General features: G+C 44.9%; 3 protein-coding genes across 7 annotated transcripts in view; 1 reads left to right on the top strand and 2 right to left on the bottom strand.

Annotated features, from left to right (window-relative positions):
* LOC126557843 (fizzy-related protein homolog) overlaps positions 1-5,805 on the bottom strand; it is a 444,135-nt gene extending 438,330 nt beyond the window's left edge. The window contains exons 1-2 of the mRNA XM_050213747.1: positions 5,693-5,805; positions 5,276-5,591 (exon numbers count right to left, since the gene is read on the bottom strand). Of these exons, the coding sequence (XP_050069704.1) occupies positions 5,276-5,591; positions 5,693-5,805 (429 nt within the window). The remainder of the gene's footprint in view (positions 1-5,275; positions 5,592-5,692) is intronic.
* Positions 1-17,638, top strand: part of LOC126559434 (cytochrome b5-like) — a 95,609-nt gene that overhangs the window by 18,222 nt on the left and 59,749 nt on the right. The window lies entirely within an intron of this gene.
* LOC126556690 (uncharacterized) overlaps positions 10,569-17,638 on the bottom strand; it is a 100,251-nt gene continuing 93,181 nt past the window's right edge. For all 5 annotated transcript variants that reach the window (XM_050212122.1, XM_050212123.1, XM_050212125.1 and 2 more), the window contains 5 exons: positions 12,097-12,320; positions 11,664-11,967; positions 11,382-11,597; positions 11,005-11,321; positions 10,569-10,929 (listed from right to left, as the gene is read on the bottom strand). In XM_050212122.1, the coding sequence (XP_050068079.1) occupies positions 10,639-10,929; positions 11,005-11,321; positions 11,382-11,597; positions 11,664-11,967; positions 12,097-12,320 (1,352 nt within the window). In that variant the 3' untranslated portion in view covers positions 10,569-10,638. The remainder of the gene's footprint in view (positions 10,930-11,004; positions 11,322-11,381; positions 11,598-11,663; positions 11,968-12,096; positions 12,321-17,638) is intronic.

Raw genomic sequence — 17,638 nt, 5'->3', positions numbered from 1 at the left:
CCCCCAAAAATAACAACATGTTGGCGCCTTGACGATCATCTCCTAATTCTTATAGGGTACAACATATGTGGGCCAACCAGCATGCAACATTTGGGTGAGCATTTTGCAATACGGCCGACGCCACAAGCAGAACTGTTGCATCTTCCCGTCAGGGAAAAATCAAAACAAACATAATAACATTTTGCCGGTAATAAAGCACGAACTTGATGATAGCCGTTATCGCTCCGGACATACAAACGGCCTGCTGCATCGATCAATCCCTGCTATGGATGCACATAGCTCCCGACAAATGAAGCATAGAGGCAATTTTAGAACAATTAATGGACTAACAAACATACACACACACTCGCAGCTCACAGGCAAGAACAAAACTAGGAGGAAAAAGGTCCACCAGGTTCAATTGATTGCAGCAACACCGACGTCGTCGACCATGTGATCTTGAAGGCATATTGTGCGCAACACTACCGCCGGAAGAGAGCTGGGCGGGAGCGATACGGGACTGCGATGACCATTGGTGCAAGAAATTGGACTTCATTATAGGCCGCACTTTGTCCACAGTTCCTGATTCTCGCGGCTAAATACAAATTGGTTCAGTTGCCCGGACACACAGAAACGAATGCTTTGTGGCTTTAAATTTGCGAAATAATAATAACGCCATTATTAGTACTCCTAATGACCATTTATGACAAATGCGTTCTGCCTGACTGGCGGTGTCGTTCTGCAATAAAAAGGAAAGCAAACTCCATCCGCCGGAGCTCCCGTGCAAATCAGCGCCCAATCAAACAACCGTCGGTTTCCACAGGTGCGGGTGGTGGCGGGGTCTACTAATAAAGTTGGATGAAAAATGATGACATTTAACAACAAATAGAAGCAGCAACAAACGGAACATTTGTCCCTGGTTAAGCTGTCCAACGACGGTTCTTCCTAGGGCTTCCTATTTTCGTGTTCTGCTTGCCATCCCCACCCCGGTGATTCGTTTACGAAGCTCCATTCCGAAAACTCAGTGCGTAAAACCGGTGGCATGCATGTAAAGGCGCCACGCACATCTACGCACATACTAACACGCCGGTGCGTGTGCAAAAAATTAATAGAAAACACATAAACCTAGTAAAGCAATCACCACCTCTTCACATAGCGTTGTTGTCCATTGCCTTTTTCACCCGGTTAGTGGCCGTTTTTCTTTTTCAATTAACGGTTACGGGTTTACGGCCAGTACAACCCGCGATAACCGACACGCACAAAGCAACGGACCCTCCCTCCCCCACCTCCCCCCCCCCCCCCCCCCCCCCCCCAAGTGGTATGGCGAAGGTGCGTGAAGGGATGCGGATGGATTTTTCATTCTCAAATTAAGACACACGCATTTGTCTTTCGTTTACTTTACCACAAATGGCGGAAAAGCATTGTTGCCACCAATTTGTTCAAATCGTATGTTTTTTTTATATACTTTGCGGGAGAGGTTTGGGGTGGAAAAATGCTGCCAAAAACAAAGAGCATCACCCCCCAGGTTACTAACTGGCTTGCAATGGATGGATAACTTTTGGAATTATTTTCGCAAAACTGCGTACACGCACGCCGCCGTACGCCGTAGAACTAGATCCAAAAAAAAAAACGAACAGAAAATTGAATCCTCCATTCCTTTACCTTTCACACACACACACACACACACACACAAACACATTCACGTTCATAATGTGCAGTAATTAATTGTCTCCGTACCGGGTGTCGGAAGGACGGAGGAAGCATGCGTGGTTCACATCCACCTCCGGACGGAATACATTGGTTGATCCGTCGCCGTACGCACCTTTTTGCTGGGATCTTCCTCCTCTCGAGCGTTCGTCGGGACGTCGATTTCTTAATTATCGCGATTTTTTTTCTTCTGGCGTTACCAAAAAAAAAAAAAAAAGGAGGGGAGAAATGTGCCGTTTTTGACTTTTGCACATGCTTTTTCCCGAGGGTGCACGCATCGGGTTTCGGATTTCTATTTGCGAAAAAATTGGGTTGCAAAAAATCAACTCCTTTTGCTTCCGTCGTAAAGGATCGCGGCGCGCGATCGATTGTGCGTGTGTAAAAGACAAGACGGAATCGGTTTTAAATAACGTTTCAATCAAGCAATTAATGGAAATGGGCATTTGATCGGTTTTAAAAGAAGTTAGAGAAGGGAAAAAAATTGGAAAGACTTGCGAAACCGTTTACATAGTAATTGCTGTCAATGAATGTCTGTTCCGATACCGATATATCGGTCGATCTGGAGCGCGCTCGGTCGCAGCTACATATATGGATCGGTTAAAGAAAAATGGAGCTTCCGGATGATCGGCGGGACCAGCACACATACGCATAAACATTAGAGCACGCCGGAAAGAAATTGGCAAAACTTACCGAGCGGGCTCATCGGCAGTGCGTGCTGGGGGGGGGGGGGGGGGGGGGGGGGACGTGCGTATTGGATGCGTCAACGAATTCGCGAATATTTTATGCGTTCGGACTGATTTTGGTGTGTTTGCTTTTTGCTGTGCGCCCACTTCTGTCAATCTACAATCTCTATCGCTCTATCCGGGGCACAGTACGGGATTTTTGCGTAGATTGAAATTAATATGCTAAACGTCCCCCCTCCCAAGCTTGAAGCGCATTAGTGTGGAGCGAGTGTTCCCGGTGGATGGATGAAAGTGAAGCTAAGGTTTACGCACGTTTCGCACGGAACTGTGTAGTGTTGGAAGAGACAATCAGTTTTGCCAAAATTCGGTTTGCAGCTTTTCACTAAATTGTCCTCGTTTGAGGAACGATTTGTATGATGATTGCATTAATTGCTACTGGAACGGAGATCCGATCCGGCGCATTATTGCTGTGAGATTCATGCTCCGTTTTCTTTCTCATCAAATGGCAAAAACAACTGATTTTCATGATATAAATTTATAAATAGATTTCTTCTGAATCATAGCTTTAAGAAGAAGAAAAAAAAGAAATAGAACGGCTGCACCGATGGGACAACAAACATCCACAGCTGGTAAATGCATTTACCAACGCCAATGAACTTGAACGACCGAACGGACGAACGCCGCCCCAGGGTAAAGACACGTAACTTATGCTAATATGGTTTCGGCATATTTTGCCCTCAGCTCTCTCTCTCCCCCCCCCTCCCTCCCGGGTAAACGTTTGTGTGGTTCGGCATATTTTGCTGTTTGTTTTTAGCTGTCTTCTTTCCGGGGTCCACACGGTAGGAGGTGTAATCACCGAACCAATGTCGCTTCGCTTTGGATACGAAGGGGAGCGAACTATTGGGCCGGGTAAATGGGTAGCATGGTTTGATTAGCGTTTAGCAGTTTATCTGATCGCGGCCTACCGATAAATGGCGCGGCCCGCAACGCCAGCAGTAGCGGCCGTCATCGTCGTGTTGGTCCGCTCCGGGAGATCGCACGATCAATCACATACCATAAAGCAGTGCGTGATGATAAGCATCTAGCCGCGTCACACCAACGGTGTGTGTCCAACCATCGTATTGGGCGCCGTCCCAATAGTTATTACACCATGTGGAACTGTTTCTTATATTATTCTCGCTTTTCTGCTTCTATTTCAACCTGTCACGAGGTGAAGGGGAATTTCGCACGACTGGGAAAGTGTTAAGGAAATGTTCTAAATATGGTTTGTACCATCCTGTATTTATTTGTATTTGTATAGGTCGACCAGCCCTGGTATTGTGGCTCCCTTCCTGTATGTGGGAAGCAAGGAAATAAAAATTTCGAAAAAGAACATTCGATCTCCTTATGCGTTCTTCCTTCCTTCCGCTTTTATGAATGCGTGGTGCGTGTGTGGTTTCGGAAAAAGGTGCCAAATGTAGACATCAAAGTAGAATGGAAGGAATTAAAAATTCTAACCATGCCTTTGCAGACATCACAGACTTCTATCGCACTTTTAAACGTATAATTTCAGTTAAGAGTTACCCTGTTCGCTGTTAGTATTGTTAGCTCAATCCGCCACGGAGGCACAAGTAGCAATGAGCTAATGATAAAGCGTTCTGAACATCCTCACACATGACACACCGCCTATCTATAGCAATCTTCTTCGGGTCAATGGTTTAAAATTTTGTTTCTATTAATAAACAACCGGCGGTGGAATGTTACCAAACGGCATGCGTGTCTGTCTGCCTGGTAGGAGACACGCACGAAATGCATAGCGGCATCATAACTCGATCTAGCCGAGGAATAAGCATTTCGATCTGGGAGACGGTTTATCGGCAATGATTTTATATCAATAGCAATTGGCGGTTGTTGCGGAAGAAATCGAACTAGATTTAGGTTTTATTAAGTGATAAAAAAGTAAAACAAATGCCTATAAATTCTAGGTTATCCTCTAAGTTTGCATTCCCATCAACAAATACATCGTCATCCGCCATAAATAGGAATTGCTTTTGTTTTGCTTACAAGGTTGAAACAACATACGCCTAGCAATCCATCGATGGTGCATCACCAACTGCGCCAACAGTATGCAGCCGAGTTAGTCACCAGGCCGTATCGTCTAACAACCGGATCAGTGACATAATGCGAGGCTTCGTGAAGCGAAAAATGTCATTAAATTTCGCTTATCTCTCGACCGTGTGGGTGACAGACAGACAAGGAGAGTTAGTAAAATTAAACAAAGCGAAATGCAACATCGTCCGTCAGAGAACAAGTACACGTGTCACATGTTGTAACGTGCAAGGCTTGGAAGTTCCTGGGTTGGGCCGCCTCCTTATCAAGCGATGCAACTACACAAACATAGTCTGTAACACAGGTACGCAGGCGGAAGCGTTCTACACCGTACGCCTCACATTTTTCTTATCAGCAGAAAGAAAACCTTACAAGCCATCTTCTTATCGGCAACTGCACCCGGTATGCTGCTCGTGCCTTTACGAAATGTATTCCTGATTCTACGCATAACAAAAAAAAAAAACCCCGCGTGGTGTGTGGAAACCATTACCGATAAGAGGTCCCATTTTATCTCCTGTCCAGAAACGGGCACTTATAACCTGCTTCTCTAATCGTGAATCAACGCTTGGCGGAAAGCAGGTTGCAATAAAAAGGCACAGTCGTGGTTTCCTCACACCTTGCATGTATTAAATTGCAAGAACTTGTATTAGGTCGCCCTAAAAATGTATCATTTAGTATCTCAGCCACGTGACACGCAGCAACAAACCGCGCGTATGCTACCGATAGCACAGACTAGTGATGATCCGAAAAATGATCCCCTCGATAATTTGTGCTAATGGACAACCTTCCTTATTGGCTATGAACTATGTTTTACGTACCTGTTTCGTCGGAGACTGATATTTAAACAGTCTTGTCCGGTTGCTGTTTGCATACAAGCCACCTCCCCCACCACTACCACCACTCCCTCCACTGTTTCCACCGCCTCCTCCGCCACCACTGCCATTCTTATCGTCCGCCGCTAGCTTCACATCATCGATTCCCGTGCCGAGCAGTTCGTTCTTCAGCAGACAACTGTAGGCCAAACTGTCCCGTGCATTTTCCCCACAGTCACGCTGCTTTTTGCTCGATTGGGGCGAATTTTCGTTCGATTTCGTACTGAGCGTAGCAAAGTTTGTAGTCCAGTTGTTGTTTACTCTGAAAGTGAGTCAGGAGAAGAAGGGTCCAACTTTAGTTAACACATTCCGTTACCGTTTAGCGATGTTTGCCTCGGTCATGGCCGAAAATATGTTACTTACCGGCAGGGAATGAAGCGATCTTGCGAGGAGGAAGAGTCACTGATCGAGAAGAGCTTACGGGCAGCGGGACTGCGAAGACGCAGGAATCGTTTCTCATATTCGGGAGTGCTCATGATGATGACTCGCACGGACTCGAGGAAAATTTGTGCTCGCCAATTTAGTAGCCCACACCACTCTCACTCGGACACTCGGACACAAAATTTGCAAACGATGGCAAGCCGCAAAAAATTGCGCACCTACGCACGTGATTTTGCCGTGCCCGGTTACACTTCGGTGCAATCTTTTTTTTTTTTTCGTCACCGACGGGGGTTGATGATGAAGATGGGTGCTCCGGTTTTTGGGGGCTGACTGACACAGACTGGGCGTATCTCGTCTGTTGTCGGTGATGGCTATTACGGGTGCGACAAAGCTGTGTCAACAGAGGTATCGATGAACGGCTTTCACCGGTTCTCGGCACTGTGAATCTTCTTGCACGTTTTGGAGTACTTTTAACTATAACTTTATTTCTTCATCAAGCACAATCACATTTGGTCACTTTTCACGGATATGCACTCTCGATCTGCTGACTTAACCGTTTAGATAAGAATCAAAATAAGCAAATTATAACACCGATCGATCAGTCAGCACCTTGGAATCGCAAATGGGGCCTGTACTATATTTTTATTACACTTTAAATGGTAAGGCCAAAAAACAATGCGTGGTGTATACAGAGATAGTAGTAAAATAAAACTTGTAACAGCGCGCGCGCACTCAGGTCTGTCTGTGCATGGAGCGGTTTGACAGCACATTGAACCAAAATGACAGCATGAACGGTCGATGTAAACTCACAGCATACTTCGATGATAATGTGGGAGCGAGAGCACCAATGTGAGAAAGACGGTTGAGATAATTCGGAGAGAAAGAGAGTACGCGAGAGAGAATATTCTTTTAACGGTCCAACGGGAATAGAGGGCACGCGCTGGCATCATACGAAGGTGCGTGTGTAGAAGGGCCAACAATGAACGCACACGGCAGAGGCAGAGCAGGAGATCTTTTTAAATCTATGCGCTCTCTCTTTTTATTTTGCTCCTTCTCATTCTACTCCATGAAGTTCTACCAACTGTTGTGCGATTAATGGTAAATGGTACTGTCAAAAGCATACGCAAACCAAACGTACACCGTCGCCCACTAATGAAACGCCGTATTATGATGCGCAAAATGGAAAACGCAATGAATGTAGGGCATTACCACCTGACTGATAAGGTGGCAATTGCTCTTCCGATTAGCATTTGTGTTGCACACTACTGCCAACAAACTTGTTTCGCTGCATACCTTTCCTGCTGGCGATCATCATTAGAAACACATTACACTTTCCAATGTACGAGTTGAAAACGAGTATCTGCCGTAGTTGGGGTTAGTCGAGTCAATTAACATAAACATTCATGATTCATGCGTACGTCACAATGATTCAACTGCATATTTTATGTACCACTCCTTCGAGTGCGTTTTGCTCCCAACCACGCCTGATTGATTGATAACGTCCATTTAAATGTCGGGTTCAGAATTTTAAAGGGCTTGTTATCAATTCTAACGTACAAGACGACAACCAAGCAGATTGTAGGATGGACCGACGAAAAAAAACTCCCATATGTTCCGTCAGCTGCAGCGTCACGTCAGATGGGTGGAAGATTGGAGGGGGAGATTGTGTCGTAATCCGTGCTTGCTACCAGCGGAGATCACTGTGCGAGGTCTCCTACGTCCTTGAAAGATCCCTCGTAAACAATACCACCAAATAAACTTTCTTCGATTCACAGCACTCACACAGAATTTCCATAACGTCGCATTATTTACCGATAGTTGCACTGCAAATTCGCGTAACCTTTAAATCGCTTTGTTTATGTATGGAACACAAACAAACACTGCGCATAGTTTTCACTCAACATCAGCAGCTAATTCGCACAATCGATAGAGGAAACACAGTAGCCACATTGCAATGGGGAAAATTTTCCCAATTCCCATTAATATTACACCAATTCCACCAACAATGTTGATGCTGCTGCTGCTGCTACTTGCATCGCCCCACTTGCTTGATTTACCCGCAAGTATACACGGGCACACAGATGAAGCGCAAAAACACTTTCGAAACCGTTTCGCCCGTACGTGTACGTGTTACCGTTTACCGAAAAACGCACCACACCGCCAACTGAACCACGGAAAAAAGGCACCGGGTGTGTTTTAACGCCGTTTTTCTCGATTTTTCTCACGGAAAATCGTGAAAATGCGTTCCACCTTCACGGGGCTTCTTTGTAGGCTTCGGCTATTGACATATCTGACAGTTGCAAAACGCTACACAAATGCTTCATTTTGAAGTTTTGTACGTTGAAGCGTTGGCTGTCATTCGGCGTAGCATGAAGCGTTCACATTCGGTTTAAACACAAACGAGCCAATTATGTACGATCGCAGAGTACATTTTGTCATCCAGCCACGTGTTGATATTCTTCCGGGATCATTAGTTCGGATTTAATGGAGTTTTGTGGAATGTGTGGATATGTGGAAACAAAAGACAGACTTTTTCATACGAATAGCTTTTGTTTGTTTTTTGTTTTTATACCAACATGTTTAATTCTCTTTTTGTTTTGCAGTTTAGTGAGTGTTCCAATCCATACGTTGTTTGGCGCAATTTTCTTTATGTTCAGTTTAAGCGCGTTTCATACGAGCGCAATATATAAACACTCAATATTTAGTCATTTTTTTGGGTTTCCAGTTTGATGTTTTTTTTTGTCTTTTTTTGTCTATACAATACAATCGACATTCATTCAACATGAATAAAATTGGACCGAAAATTTGGAGAGTAAGGATGCGTCACAGCAGGAAGAGAACATAGAACGAAAATCACAGTAGACAACTAATTCGGAAGGAAAGTGAGTGACGAATTTAAGATTTTGGAACGATCCTTTTAAGTCGCAAATTGGGCTATTTCCGGTTGTTCGTTGTGGCGCTACTGTTTCGCTTCGCTTTCGTTTTCTATTCGATTCGATATTGTGTGTACTGTGTAGTATAAGCAACGAATCTATGGCATACTAAGGTTGCGAATTCATTCGCCCTTCTTCGTTTGGCATTGGTTGTTACGCTCGATATGGACGTGAGTATCAGGAGTTAGGAAGTTTATGTTCCGTGTCCGAACTGGGCTCATCATTGTGCCCATTAGTGTTTGCCAGTCGGTATACTATCTATACAGAGGACTGTGTATGATTCGGTCTACTACTATGCAAACTTAAATGGTTGTTAGTCTGTGACCTTTTTAACTGGGGAAGAGATGGGTTGTTTATCGCGTTCAATAACATTGTATACTGATCTGCTATATCTTCTTCCACTACAAAACAGCATCAGCGAGGGGGGGTGTGGGATCAGCTATTTAAAAATTTGTAAGCTTTATTCTTTACAACATTCGAAACCTTCGAGAATTGGCGATCAAAAGTGCTTGCTGTTGCTGTTTGGCGGTAGATCTAAAGGAAATGTAGCTTACGCACTTATTTCTGCATAAAATCTCGTCACATTTGTTGAGGAATTAATACACCTGTTTGACTTTCGTGCCGTAGTTTGGCCCCCATTCCCGTATCCTGGGGGCTGCTCTTTTAGTTTTATGCTCCTTCCTACTTTGGCATCTGCAATATGTATTGTTTGTTTGCTTGTTGTTTTGTTCATTTCATTCACGGACTGTGCTGCTTTGGAGTACACACACGAGTAAACTAGCAAATGTTTCGACCATATAGACACACGTCCTCCTTTCCATCCCTATCTCCTTTCATCTATGATAAATATATATATCGTATATGTATATATCTCTATATATATGTATATCTTGTATATGTATATGTATATTTACGTGTATGTATGTACATAATCATACTAAATATTACAATAATTATATTCAACAGCCATTGAGAAAGTGTATTTGTGTTTGTTTTTTTTTTTACTTCTTCTGTATTTTTCATCCATCTTTTGTTTGCCTTGTTCTCCTCCGAACCTCGGTTTGCTCTGCTGCCCTGCCCAGCCTAATGATGTGGGTGGCACTAATTTCCGGCACACATCTTGAGTTAGTTCTGCATCGCATCTTGCCTCATCGCAAGAACATTCCAAGGAACTAAGAACACTTATCAATAGGAATCGGAACATGGACTATCGGGCCGCGAACGAAGGGATAACACGAAAGGCATTCGAGGCAACAGCAACTAGTTTGGCAAACAATGCGCACAAACATAACGTAGTAACTACTCTAGTGGTGGTGTGTGGATGGTGGAACCGTTCTGTTTGCCCCTTTTGTCCCGTTGGCATGTTAGGAGCGGCAAGCAGTTTGCATGCTTTCCTTTGAATATCCTAGTGACAACACAGCTAAAACATAATGTTTATAGATTATCTGGTGGTTGGACTCTTAAGACATAGCTTCCAATGTTGGTTCAATATAGTCTCTTTCTTTTCTTCGTTCTTGATACGTTCAACGTTATGTGGGATCGGTCGGTTAGGGGCATGGGAACAACACCAGGTAACAGCGACTTTTTTTAAATAATTTTTTCTCTTTTTCTACACACACACACACACACACACATTCACACAATACACACATCTGGTCGGTGTAGTTAATTGTTGCTATGCTCGCCCAAGCACACCGTTACCGATGTTAACGGGTAGACGAGAGCCACGGTTAGTTTTAGGGGTTTAAATTGTTCGGGGGATGACGGAGGGCACGCTTCCCTCAGAAAACATTGAACACTTATTCCAACACGTGACATGCGGCCATGAAGGGTGGAGCCATAGTCAACACATAAACACCAACACACAGGTTGGGTAGATGCCACCGGAGTTGGATGTCACAAGGGCTACGGTTGATCGGTTGGTTAGTTGGTACAATTGGGTGCGGTTTGGTGGGTGGATTCTCAGCTGTACTCGCCCTACAGCTGATCCTCATCCTATAAGCCACAGTCGAAGCTTTCGCCCCATTCGCTATAGCGTGAGTCTTGCTTCTGGAGCCGCTGCTGGCATGCCTCCAGGTAGCTGTCCTGTATCCGGTACATGCCACTGTTGGCCTGGTACATCAGCGTCTCGAGTATCCGCTCGTTCTTGATCGCTTTCGATGGGAGTACGATCTTGATCAGCTCTTGTGGTGATATGCGGTGCAACTTCAGATCACGTGCCAGACGCTCCATGATGCAGCGGAACTCAACCTTGGCGTCCGTTTTGGCCGATGCTTTCGATTTTACCTGTAACCAAAAAAAAAAAAAAGGGTTAAACAGGTCAGATGAGTATGACTAATGAAGTAAATGTTTAGCTCTTACCTTATACTTAGCCCAAGCCAGCATCGCTTCAAACTTTCGAACCTCCGGTATCTCGAGGTTGCGGCACATAATCATCTGCACCATACTCTCGCTGAGGGTAAGAAAGTCCGTATTCTGGAACAGTGCGTACGCACGCGTTTCCACAAAGGCAAGTATCATGTTCACCAGCTCCGAGGCGGACGTATACCGCCAGTAGTAGTTCTCGAGAGCGGTGAGCATCGTGCAGACCACATCGATGCGTAGGAACTGTTTCGCATGGTGAAAGCATGCCTGCAGCAGTTCTGGTAGATCGTAATGCTCGGCAGCACAGATTAGTCCTGTGGGTTTCATGAACACAAGTTGAGTGATGTTTCAAAGAGCTCGTCCAATGCACTTACCAGGTATCGAAGTGCATGTCAACGGACAGCTACCGGTGTGCAGATAATCCAGCAGCACTCGGAACGTCTCCGGATCAAACTCGATAATGGTAAACTCCGTTTGGGCCAGCTTTGCCCGATCTACCTTCTGCGCGTCGGCACATACCGACAGCCGCGGTACGGCCAACTGTCCAGCATTAGCTTTGCTCTTGGAGCTAGCTTCCTTGCCATCTTTATCTGGATGGAGATATTATCCGTTAGCGTTCAATAAACTTTACCACTCTGCACTGTAGCAATCCTTACCAGAGCAATCTTGCGAAGAAGCCCATTTCTTCTTGTCCTCCGCGTTCAGCTGCGACTGTTGCTTGCGGATCGAGCGTCCCCAGCCAGCCGTGATGGTGCCCAGCCGGGAGAAAGCACGCTTCACCATCGGCGACGAGGGCACACTCTTCGGGCGGGGCGACTCAATGTCCGGTACCTGCAGGAAGTTGCTACTCTTCGGTCGTTGGTTCTGCGGGGAGAGTAGGGTAGGGGCGGGACGGGCCAGTAACTCTGCTACGGGGACTTGGGGTGACCCGAAACCGGTTTGTATGCCATACAGCATTTCCTGCGGGACGATCGAGTTGATGATGAGTGACAGGGTACCAATGCAAGGGGAAGTGCTCGGTCATGATTGCAACAACAGAAATAAAAACGCATCAAACCATAAACACTAGTAAGCGCCCATTTCCTTTACCTGAAAGACACGACTCCTCACGCCAAGGATCGCACGGACGCCGATGAAGCGGGCCCGTTGCTTCGATTGGCCGACGAGAAAGACGACATCGAAGAGCTGTGCATTCTGAAGACACGATGGTTCGGAATTTAAAAATACTCTTGTAAAATCTTTCGCTAATTGATCATAGTCCTCGAACTGATCTCTAACGGAGTCTAGTAACGGTGACGAAGGCCTCATGTGTCCTGTGTAGACGGTGCGTGAAAGAAAGAGGGAGAGAAAGAAAAAAAGAAAAGAAAAAGAAGCACAAACACAGCCAAGCAAACGGGCGGTTGCGTTGGTTGTGCGTTAGTGACGTGCGATTATTCTTTGCCTACAGGTAGGCGCATTCTATGAAAAAGGGTGGGGCTGGTAGGGATAGGATGAATGGGGCACGATCAAACTGGGAGGGATGGGGAGACGGAAAACAGAGCATCCATATTGGAGGGGAAATTAGCTAGCATGGAAATGGGGGAAAACAACTAGGGAAGGGGTGTGGTTTAGTGCTGGGATGGGTACTATGGTTACGATGGAATCATACATGCATACTATCGATGGACGATTTCTAGAAGGATATGTTGATGGTATGGAGGGAATGGTATAGTAATTCTTTGAAACTATTATTATGATTCATTAAAAATCAATATAATCCAGCTCATCGTGTAGCGACTGAAGCAAAAGCAATACACACTAATACACAGAGCAAGAAAATTTGCCCAAACTTTGCACAACTGATTGAAATAAAAAAGAAAAACGCACACAAACATACCTACAAAACACAAGACAACAAAAGTACAAACAAACGCATTAAGCTAGAAGCAATAAGCTACGGGCAATAGAAGGAAACAAGACCGTAACTCTCGTAAACTGTGAAGCGAAAAGCGTTAAGCAGAAACAAACATCCGAAAAGGCGGACAGGAAGCGTCAGGAAGTAATAATAAAAGTAAAACTGATAGAAAGCCACACACCAGAATGAAGAGAACGATAGAGAGAGAGAGAGAGAGACGCGAGGTCTGGAGAATCCAGCAAGAAGAAGCAAAGAAAACAAACTTTTGGGATTTAAAATCTACAATCGTTACGTTTCAGAAAGTTTGCCTGTGCGTGCAGGATCTATGGACACACAATGGGAAACAAACCAGTATCCAAATGGGGTTAAATACTTCATCATTTTATTGCGCCCCCGGAACGGAGCAAAGTGGAAGGGTTGCGAGCAAGGGGCAAAACCCGCGGGGCATGAGGAAACTCCGTTGGGAGATTTTAAATGATGATGTCAACTGAGCTGTTGTATGCGACGCAGCTGCTGCCAACCGATTGTGTTTGGGGAGGGTCTGTGATTTGTTCGTGGGCCATGGGGGATACCATTGGGAGGGGCTTATTTTTCCATTTTTTGCTTTACATAAACCACCCGTTTTTGGAATTGGTAGAAGGCAGGGAGGAGCCCACAATAAACTGATGCCAATATTTGGAGATGTCAATGGTTTATAATTTGGAATAAATTATGCCTCCGAAAGTTGCTTTCGCTGGAAAGGGACATGTTGGTGGAGTCGATATTGTACTAACGAAGGAACTTGGAATCGTTTCTCTCAACTCTCAACTCGGTAGGGAATGGCGGCTGACCGACTTGAAGGTCACAGAAATCAAAATTATAGTTGACGTTTGTTTATGATAAAAAAGTGAAGCGTGTAGTTGAAGGAAGGGAGATGTCCTTTCTTTGGTTAGGGAAAATGAAATTCACACACTTTAACAATTTAAATGCTTCTTTCCATATCGGTATCAAATGTGTCTAAGAAAACCTTAAAGAATTATCTCCCCTGTGATGAAAAAGCAATACTAGTCTTGATTTCATGATCAAAATTCCCCAATCACGTTTTATTTGATCGATCGGAAACGGTTACACATCGGTTCATTATTTTACGTTCAGCTCTCGCAGTTTCCCTCCCTTTTTTTGCGAACGCTTTACCATTCAATCGCTTGTTACCATAGCGACAGTGCGTTTGTGCTTGCTTACTGGCTGATGTAAATCCTTTTACCGTAAAAAGTAAACGATCCACACAACGCGCTTTAGAGCGCCACGAGCGTAAAGGGGCGCGTAAGATAAGCTGCTTCACGCTTGCCCCACTAAAAAGCATTGACGATAATGGGACAATCGATGCTACTGCCATCAAACACGGTACGGGAGATATCTTAACCAAGTGTATCCACTATTTCTACCCAAATTCCTAACAAGCAAGGGTTGGAGTCGGTTGTGAAAGTGTCGATTTCGAAGTTGTTCGAGCTCTGCGACGCTACATCGGCACGGAATGGAGGACGATAAAATTTAACGCTTCTCCAAAAACCCACCAGAGGAGAGCACGCCCACTCTTCGCAACAATGGAGAAAACCTCGCTTAATCTGTTTGCAAAAAAGGGGTTACGTTTGGTTGTTTGGCGATACTTTGCCAGGATCGTTTTAACGGTTGAAGGTCAGGAAGTTTCGACGAGCGGCGTGGAAAACTTGATTGTTACTCAAGTACACACACCGACACGCAAACAAGATCGGCTAAGCATTCCTTTAGTCACGCTCGGTGTCCCCGCAAAGAAACAGCGTTTGACTGTTTATATCAATTTGCAACAAGGAACGACACGATGACGGTGCTTTCGGTCCCATTACGTGCCTGTGTTCTTTTTCCCATCCCACCCGCGCTGGTTGGAAAATACATTGAAAAAAGCTCACCCTCAGTATCCTTGCGGTGGTGGTGGTGGTGGTGGTGGTGGTAGAATGAATAATTGAAAGCAACACTCATTGCTTTTAGTGCTCGGCAATAGTACGCCGATAGACAGGGCGTTTTTTTTTTATTTCGTTGCTGTGACTCCTCCTCCGCCTGAAGGCAATGCAGTGAGTTCGGTTCATGGCGACAGGGATAACAATGGGAACAGGGAACCACGCTCGTTAGTTCCATTGTCGGTACTAACTAACTAAGCGACCAACCTTTCTCATTACTGTCAGGGTATTGGCAGAAATGGTTTCCAAGTCGATGTGACCACGGATTATGGCTTGGGTCTCCGTCTAACTCGCTTCGGTTCATCCTTTGCTAGATCCCACACTTCGTTCGATAATTTTATAAGCTAGTGCTGGATGTGTGTGGACGGCCCTGGTCAGTACGCTTATCTTCGCCGACGAAGGACACACCATACGCTAAAGCAACAACTGTCCCCTTAAAGATGTCATAGCGGCGCAGCGCGTCTTAGTTTATACCGTAGCGGGGACACCATTTTATCCCGATTTTATCAAATTAAAAGCGGAACAGAGTGGAATGACAAAAAGCGCAAACAACGCTAACTGAATCAGTGATTGCCTTCTCGGTTAATCCACAAATGACATCCAGCACACATCGTTATCCTGTCGGTGGCATTCAGCATTCAGCGCAACAACGTGTTGGCAATGTTGAACCAGCGACTAGAACTGATGCCATACGGCATTTGGGATGTTTTTTCTCTGCCTTTCTTCACCGTTGGCTTCTAGTTTGCCTTTGCATCGAAACAGAGTGGATAGCTAATGATAAATTTTAATAAATATTTAATCTCTATTAGAGATAGCATCGCCCAGTACACCAACAACCCACTAAAAAGGCCCCAAAAAGGAAAAAAGAGATCAGCATTCCGGATCTCTGTTTGCCAAAACCCTGCCAGCTAGCAAACTAGCTTGCCAGTGTGTCCCAGCTCTACCGGATATCAAGGCGAAGCATATGACTAGCCTCGGTCGATGTTGAATGGGTAAACTTTGGCAGGCCAGGGAGACGTCTGGTTGCAAAACGCGAAAAAAACAAAATAGATAAAACTGAAATGAGATAAAATGAAATAAAATAAAATCCCTAAAAGCGGTTGTCAGAAGCCTTCTGTCCGCTGCTGTGGACACGTGAAGCAGACACCCCAAAAGACGGGGGTGGACACAGTGCAAAACATAAACTAAATGTTTGCTTGTTTGGTAGCAGGAGGAAAGCTGTTTTTTTTTTTGCAGGTGATGAAAACACCAAAAACACTTTTCCACAGAAAAAAAAGGAAGTTCGGCGACGAAAGGTGCTAAAAGATAAAAAGTGTACTAACACAGATGGCTTTTGGGACGGAAATAGGATGAGCAGAGGAAGGAAAAAGAGGTAAATTTTGAATATTTTACCCTTTTTGTGCTCTTGAAAAATGCAATGAGCCACAGCTTCCGGGATTCGTCATGATTTTAATTTTATGTGTAGCTTTTCAATGCTTTCTTGTCTGGTGCAACTTCCTCCTCTCTTTTAACACAATCAAGAAACATCCTTTCCAGGTGGTGCTTTTTATCCTTCTGAAGGTAAGGTAAAAGAGCAACCAGCAGTGAGCCAGCGTAGCTAATAAACCCACGCAAGGACACACTTTAATGAATTAGTATCACACAGCAGGAAGCCATTTCGAGGTTTTCCGGCTCGTATGGATGTGAACTACATACACAGACACGCACGTACACTTTATGTACAACATTGCTACACAGCGAAAAGCTCTTAAAGGTAACCTTACGCTCGTTACACCATCCCAGTTAATAAGCTTAATGCTTGTGGCAGGCTTGTGCCAATGGTCGCAAAATCGCGAATAATAGCAGTGGGAACAAGATTTCCGGTCCCCATTAAGGTTAACGCAAATAGGCGGATTTAGGTGATGCCTTCTGCATGCGTTCTCCGGCGAACGCGAGAACAGAAAAATCTCTGCAGTTCCATCGCCCCCCCCCCCCCCCCCCCCCCCGGGTTCGACCCGACTTTATCCACACAAAACCACAGGCTGTGTCATTACACGGTCGTTCGAGATAAGTGGAGAAAAAAGTTGTGAAACTCTTAAAATGCTTATTCCGGGAGTTCTTACTTTTCATTTTCCCAGCCCCACCTTCGAGCCAGGTGTTTGGGTACAAACGGAAACGAATTCCGAAAAATGGGAATTGTCTGGGGTTTCTCCCTTGTGATGCATTTTTCTCTAGCTTGCACAGGTGGTACAGGTATACACAGGTTGAATCTCATTTTTCCAAAATTAAATCTAACATGCACTAACGGTTTGTGCACTGCAGGTTACACGTTGCAAATGATAGCGTACGAAGAGAATGGACAGAAACAGAATCCTTTTCAGCACCTAGCGAAAAAACAGGAACTCATAACCTAGCGCACATTTACAAACAGGGAAAAATGCACCATTAGGAAAGGTCAGTACGATAGTTTCTGGCCGTCCCCGTGTTGGTGTGTAACATCGCAAAAGTGGTATTTATCTCGGCGAAATCCGATGCGTACTAGTAAAAGAATTCTGTTAGCCATATATATGAATTGCATATGGAAATGTACCATGTACCGAGCGGACGGTCTTGGGGTCGAGCATAACGGTACGGTGTTCCATAACGGGATGAAGCACTGCAATGGAATATAACTGCTGTTGCTCTTCGTTATTCGCCCGATTTGGTGAAAGATGCAGGATTGAAATGATGGTTGTTAAAGCTACCGGTGAGTTTAGTTTTGGGCAGCATATTTAATAAAATTTTA

The sequence above is a fragment of the Anopheles maculipalpis genome, chromosome 2RL (assembly GCF_943734695.1).
Source record: "Anopheles maculipalpis chromosome 2RL, idAnoMacuDA_375_x, whole genome shotgun sequence".
Lineage (NCBI taxonomy): Eukaryota > Metazoa > Arthropoda > Insecta > Diptera > Culicidae > Anopheles > Anopheles maculipalpis.
This window is presented reverse-complemented; position numbering and strand designations above follow the sequence as displayed.